Source organism: Mesoplodon bidens (genome assembly GCF_964165515.1).
Source record: "Mesoplodon bidens genome assembly, chromosome: 19".
Lineage (NCBI taxonomy): Eukaryota > Metazoa > Chordata > Mammalia > Artiodactyla > Ziphiidae > Mesoplodon > Mesoplodon bidens.
The window spans coordinates 46760598-46766846 of record NC_138179.1 but is presented as its reverse complement, the minus strand read 5'-3'; the positions used below and the strand labels follow the sequence as shown (position 1 = coordinate 46766846).

The window sequence follows — 6249 nt, the reverse complement described above, 5'->3', positions numbered from 1 at the left end:
ATTCATAAGTGCACTATTAGTTACAGCTAAAAACTCAAAGAAGGACTCTTAGGAAGGCTTTAACCAAGGAGGGGACAGCTGAACTGGGTCTTGAAGCATGATGAAGATTTTATCACCGAGACAGTGAAGTTCACTCCAAGCAGTTAGGGACAGAGAGGTGATAAAGAACTTGTATTCAGAGTACAGTGAGTATAATTCCCTCCAACTGGACTGTAGTGTCAGGACATGAGACCAGAAAAATGAGTAGATCTGAGATTATGAAGTTTCTTACATAATAATAACTAAAAAATAACATAAAACCTATGCCTGTGTATTTTATCCGTTATCCCATTTAATCATAGCAAGGCCATTCTACAGGTAAGAAAACTGAAATATGGGAAAGTAAAGGAACTTGCCCAAGGTTACACTAGGAAGTGTAACAACCGGGGTTTGAACCCACCAGTTCAGACCAGAGGCCACAAACTTAACCTCTCTATCTAACACACCAAATTTTTGGATTTAATCTCACCAGCCTGGGGAGCCACTGGAAAGTTGTTCACAGTTGCTGCTTTGTTTCTTCTATACCTTCTCCTAATGGCATCGGTTTTCTCTTCTGGGAGAGCAGAGGGAAAATGCAGAGGGGAATTAGGCTCCAGGAAATTCTGATCATCCTCCCTCTCCAGGATGGCAAGCATCTCTTACATTTAGGGACTTCATCACTATGATTGCTGCTGCTATTTACATAAGATTTTATTACTTTAAAGCTCCAAGAGCTTTTTTCAACCCTCGTACGTTGGTAAAGCAGGTAGGAGCATCCTTATTTACAGATATCGAAGAGGAAGTTCAGAGAGACTAAATGATTGGATAAATCACATCTCTGGGAGACGATTTCCCTACCTTAAAGTGAAGTGATTGAACTACCTATTTCTTTGCAACAACAAAACATTTATCATTCTAGGCCTGCTTAGAGTTGGGAAGTCATTCTGAAGCAAAATCAGTTTCATAACTCAGATGTACCTCTACTAGATCATTGTGGGAAGTAAAGTCCGGCGCTCACCAGGCAACCACGACGGATTGAGCACAGGGTTGCCCCACCTCCGCCCAGGCTCTGCGCAGCTGCAAGCAACAGAAAAGCAAGTACCACGCGACGGAACGGCTTTTGTGGGCGGTGGGGACGCGTTTTTGGAACGGACCGGGAAAAGGAAGTGTGCTACACCCCTGAATGTACCCACTCTCGGCTGCCGCGGGGAAGGTGCGGCGTACTTCGTGTTCCGGCTGCCCGGGCTGGGCTGCCGAGGGGAAGGTGCGGCGTACTTCGTGTTCCGGCTGCCCGGGGTGGGTCTGAGCCTTTGGCTCTCCAGTGACGGGTGGAGGAGGCCGCAGGCTCTGGACCTGCTTGTTTCGGTGGCGGACTCGGCGGACTGACCTCGGCCGCTGCTCTTGCTGACCTTGGCCCAGGGTCGGAGCCGATGGCGGCTTGGGCCGCTGTCACCTCGAGCAGGGCCGCTGCCCAGTGCTTGTGGGCGCGAGGCTCCGGGGTCCGGATGGCTCTTCCGTGCTTCCCCCCGGCCTTCCAGCCTGAGCCCCCAGGTTGTAGCCCCTGTGGGGGCCGGACGCTGCACCTCACGGCAGAAGTCCTCGCCGGGCACAACAAGTGGTCCAAAGTCCGGCACATCAAGGGTCCCAAGGACACCGAAAGGAGTCGCATCTTCTCCAAGCTCAGTTTGAGCATTCGCCTAGCGGTTAAAGGTGAGAACTTGACGGTCACCCACCGGTGGTAGCCACTTGCCCTCACTACGCCCACGGCTTTGCTTGCCTCCTAGAGTTGGGCCAGGCCCACCCCGATCCTCGGCCTTTCATTCAGAACGAATTGAAAACTTCTTTTCCAAAATACTTACCCAGATCTCATTCAAACACTGGATAAAATGTCCTCAACAGACTGAGATCTAAGTGCTGAGTTGTCGCTCTTTTGGCTGATGGGGGTAGGAGGCGGAAATCCCTTTTTTCTCTCATGTCATAATGAGATGTCTCTGCTTACTCTTTTCTATCTCAGAAGGAGGCCCCAACCCCGAGTTGAATAGCAACCTGGCCAGCATCTTAGAGATGTGTCGCAGCAAGCACATGCCCAAGGCAACAATTGCGGCAGCACTGAAAATGGAGGTGTGTCCTCAGTTTAACTTCCTTGTTTTTGATCACAGCCCCTACAGGGCACATGTCTGGAAGGCCACCACACACTCTTTAAATGATCAGAGAAGGGTAGTGATGTTGTTGACACCCTCAACCCAGAGCCTTCCGGTGACTTTTCTCTCGGCCATTGGTTATGGGAGCACAGTCAGGAATAGGATGCCTAGACAGTGTACAGAACTATATAGCCTAGGACTGCTGAGCTGAGTTTTGAGGAGATGGGGTAAAAAGAAGGGGCACAGTATGGGGAAAGCCCTGGTGTTAGTTTGAGGAAGGGTTTGTTTTTCTGATATTTATGCCTTAAAGGAGAAAAGCCAGTAGAAAGAGAGAGGGTGCAGTTGATAGTGATAGCGGGAGGGGCTGGGATGTAGAGCCTTAGGTGTGGGAATCGTCTTCAAGCCCAGCTGAGGGGACACCTCTTCTCTAGGACAAGGGGGAAGGATCTGAGGAAGCAGTAGTCATCTTAATTGCTAACAGTTATTGAGTGCTTATTCCAGGCCAAGTTCTTTGATAAGAACTTTGTATGCATTACCTCACTGAATCCTCAGAACAACCTTAAATGGAAACTGAGGCACTGAAAGATTAGGCGACTTGACCACGTCACACAGGAAATGACAGACTGGGAAGCAGACAGACTCCAGAGCCTATGCCTAACCATCATACATACTGCCCTCCTGTCAGGTGTGGTGCAGATAAGGCGGTGGAGGCAGATGATTTCCCCCCACCTGGTGTCCTTAATTTCCTTTGTGAAAGAGGAAGGGAGAAGTCATCAGTTGAGAGTTCCTGGGAAGACGGCAGGGCGGGGTGATGGAGGGAGTGGTGAAGGTCGGATGCGTGGGCAAAGAATGAGCAGAGGCAGTGTGGGAGATCCAGATGAGATTGGTCATTAGAGTTTTTGATTGATTGTTTGAATTCTGAGGCCATGCTATTTGATAAGGCCCAGATGTGCCATTTCACGTGGCAGTACTCAGCAGCCCTGGGGTAGGAGCACAGGTGGGTTTCCTGCGGGATAAGGTGTACGAGAATGAGTTTTAGTAGGCGCTCTGGCAGGGTGGATGTGGGATTCAGCTGGGGAGGGGCGAAAACAAAGCTGGGAGATGGCAGATTGATTGTTCAGGGAAAAGAGAAACAGACTGCCTTCCAAGTAAGGGATAGTACTTCCAGTTATCTCAAAAGTTGGTCCCAAGGGCCTCCTCTCAGAGGTGAGGACAAAATTGAAGCTTAACAGCCTAGGCTCCAGCCCAGGGAGCCCATCCCATGGAGTCAACTTTGTGGTGCCTGTGGTGCCTGGGCTGGCATGTAGGAGGGAACTAGGAAACCGGAAAATGTGATTATGTTGTTTATTGCAGAAAACCAAGGACATTTATTTGTTGTATGAGGGCCGAGGCCCTGGTGGCTCTTCTCTTCTCATTGAGGCGTTATCTAACAGTAGCTCCAAGTGCCACTCGGACATCAAACGTATCCTGAACAAGAATGGGTAGGTGTGTGTCTGGGGAGAGTAGAAGGGTACAGAGTCTTTAGGTTCCGATTCTGTGCAGGGAAAGTACTGTTGTTCCCGGTGGCGTTTCAAGTTTTACACACACTTCATCCTTAGCAGAATCCAAATGGGGTCATTTATTCTCCCTTAATGTGTTCTGTACCGGGCAGGATCCAAAAGACTTGTTCATCAGGTGTAGAGCGAACTCTCTGTCCCATTATCCCATCTGTCTGTATAATGGTCCAGGTCTTAAAATGTACAACCAGGAATGGAATCTTAATTGCCCAGGAATTGATGAGCAAAGTCTTTGCATCCTCCAAACTCCAGACAGGGCAGAAAATAGAGGGTTGGGGTTATGTTTGGATTATTCCCTTGCCCAGTGGTAGCTGCATTTGTCTCAGGAAGAGAGCTGCTCCGTGTCTGTTTATACTCCAGGGGCAGGGTGGGAATGAGTGCTTGGCAGTGCTGTGTGGAGACTGCGTGTCCAAAGGCGTTCATTCTGGCCCATTTCCTTTCCTACTAGGGGAATGATGGCTGAAGGAGCTCGCCACTCCTTTGACAAAAAGGGGGTGATCGTGGTTGGAGTGGAGGACAAAGAGAAGAAAGCTGTGAACCTGGAGCGTGCCCTGGAGCTGGCAATAGAAGCAGGAGCTGAGGATGTCAAGGAAACTGAAGATGAAGAGGAAACGAACATTTTTAAAGTGAGTATAAAGCCTTAGTGTTTGGTGGACTTCTGAGAGGCCCCCGATTGACACGTTAAGGCATGCTTCTGTCAGTCTCTTCTTTCCTGTGCCCGGGGTACAGGTGAGATAAAGAGCTCACATATTGCACAGACATTTACTAAGAGAATACCAGGTAGGGCTTACTCTCTTGAGGACGATGAGAAGGATTCAGAACATTGAAAACTCTGTTTCTGCCCGTGAAGACTTAAACCCAGTGCTACAATAATTCCATTCAGGTTTTGCAAACTTCTGTCCAGCTTTGTCCTGTTATCTCCTGGCGACTTACCTCCTGACTTTCCTTTGTTCCTAGTTTATTTGTGATGCCTCTTCACTGCATCAGGTGAGGAAGAAGCTGGACTCCCTGGGCCTGTGTTCTGTGTCCTGTATGCTAGAGTTCATCCCCAACACAAAGGTGCGGCTGGCTGACCCTGACCTGGAGCAGGCTGCCCATCTCATCCAGGCTCTCGGCAACCACGATGACGTGATCCACGTCTATGACAACATTGAGTAGCCAGGCTGTATGTGCCCCCCGGCAGCCTACTCTGGAGCACAAGCTTCTGCAGCGTCCTCTGAGACTCAAGCAGGTCAGGGCGGTGGGTGGTCTAGCAGGTTAGGAAGCAGAAGACCTGTAGTTCGTGGTCAACGGAATCCCTGCCCTTTTGTGAAGCCTCTTTGTCAGCTCTGCTGGTGTCTCAGCGCCCTCCCAGGTGGGTCCCTCCACATTCTTCTGGATGCAGAGTAAGGCCAGTCAGCTGGTCAGATTCTGATCTCAGGAAGTTGGCCCTTGTGGGGATGGTAGGTGCCCTGAGGGCCCATGTACTAGAAACTGCTCTTAAATAATAACAGTGATTGATCTGGGTTTGCTGCACTGCTGTTGTATGACTATTGAGTTTTCCTGGGTTTGTGTCCAGTTGCTGGGACCCTCTTGACTTCCTTTCGAGTCTATAGGCTTAGTTCCACTACTCCAATCCCAAGACTTAATTTTTTTGATTGACCATAGAAATGTAGGTCCCTCCAGGTACTTTGTGCTCTAGTGCTCATCTAATGGCTTAAACCTGTCATTCTTTCACATAACTAATATTGATCAAACACCTACCGTGTACCAGGAACTGTACTTACAAGCTGTTCAATTGATGCCCTGCGTTAGATCCACTCTAAGACATAGGACCTCAGGGGGAAGACACAGGATTGCTCTCTACCAGAGCTGTCCCAGGGCAATGTGAGGTGCTGTGCCTGCATCCTTGTTCTCTTTGTGTGGCCTCTGTACCCTTCTTCTGTCAGAGAGCTTAAGGCTGTAGCCCCGAAGGAGATCAAGTGCCAATGATAAGGGACTCCAGGCCCTGCTTTGCCTGGGTCCCTCTGTGTTCTGAGATTGCTCAGAGTGGACCTGTCAGTGGGCTGCACTCAGGAAGGGCTATACCAAGCTGGTTTTGAAAGCTCCTTGATCCCCAGAATGCCCAACCCTGGCTCTTCTTCATCCCTGATGCTGATGATGGGGCACTGGGAACTGGGAAGGAAATAAGAGCAGAAAGAAGGCTGAGTCAGAAGCCTGGCCAGGTGGAAAATAGGGGCCTTGGTGCCTTTTGTTCCTGAGTCACCTCTGGGTTTAGAGAGACAAGGAGTGCCAACCACCTGTGCTGGAGCCCGTCAAGCGTGTCGGGCCTGGAGTGGCTTTTTTTTTTTTTTTTTTTTTTTGTGGTACACGGGCCTCTCACTGTCGTGGCCTCTCCCGTTGCGGAGCACAGGCTCCAGACGCGCAGGCTCAGCGGCCATGGCTCACAGGCCCAGCCGCTCCGCGGCATGTGGGATCTTCCCGGACTGGGACACGAACCCGTGTCCCCTGCATCGGCAGGTGGACTCTCAACCACTGTGCCACCAGGGAAGCCC

General features: G+C 50.2%; 1 protein-coding gene across 2 annotated transcripts; it reads left to right on the top strand.

Annotated features, from left to right (window-relative positions):
- The first annotated feature begins 1174 nt into the window (after positions 1-1174).
- TACO1 (translational activator of cytochrome c oxidase I) lies at positions 1175-5220 on the top strand. Of its 2 annotated transcripts, XM_081220313.1 has the most exons (6): positions 1175-1231; positions 1283-1728; positions 2033-2139; positions 3513-3640; positions 4164-4341; positions 4673-5220. In XM_081220313.1, the coding sequence occupies exons 2-6, from the start codon at positions 1449-1451 to the stop codon at positions 4871-4873; spliced, it is 894 nt and encodes a 297-aa protein (XP_081076439.1). In that variant the 5' UTR covers positions 1175-1231; positions 1283-1448; the 3' UTR covers positions 4874-5220. The 2 variants fall into 2 exon arrangements, with proteins under 2 accessions (XP_081076439.1, XP_081076438.1); XM_081220312.1 differs by lacking the exon at positions 1175-1231 and having other exon boundaries at positions 1234-1728.
- Positions 5221-6249: the final 1029 nt, after the last annotated feature.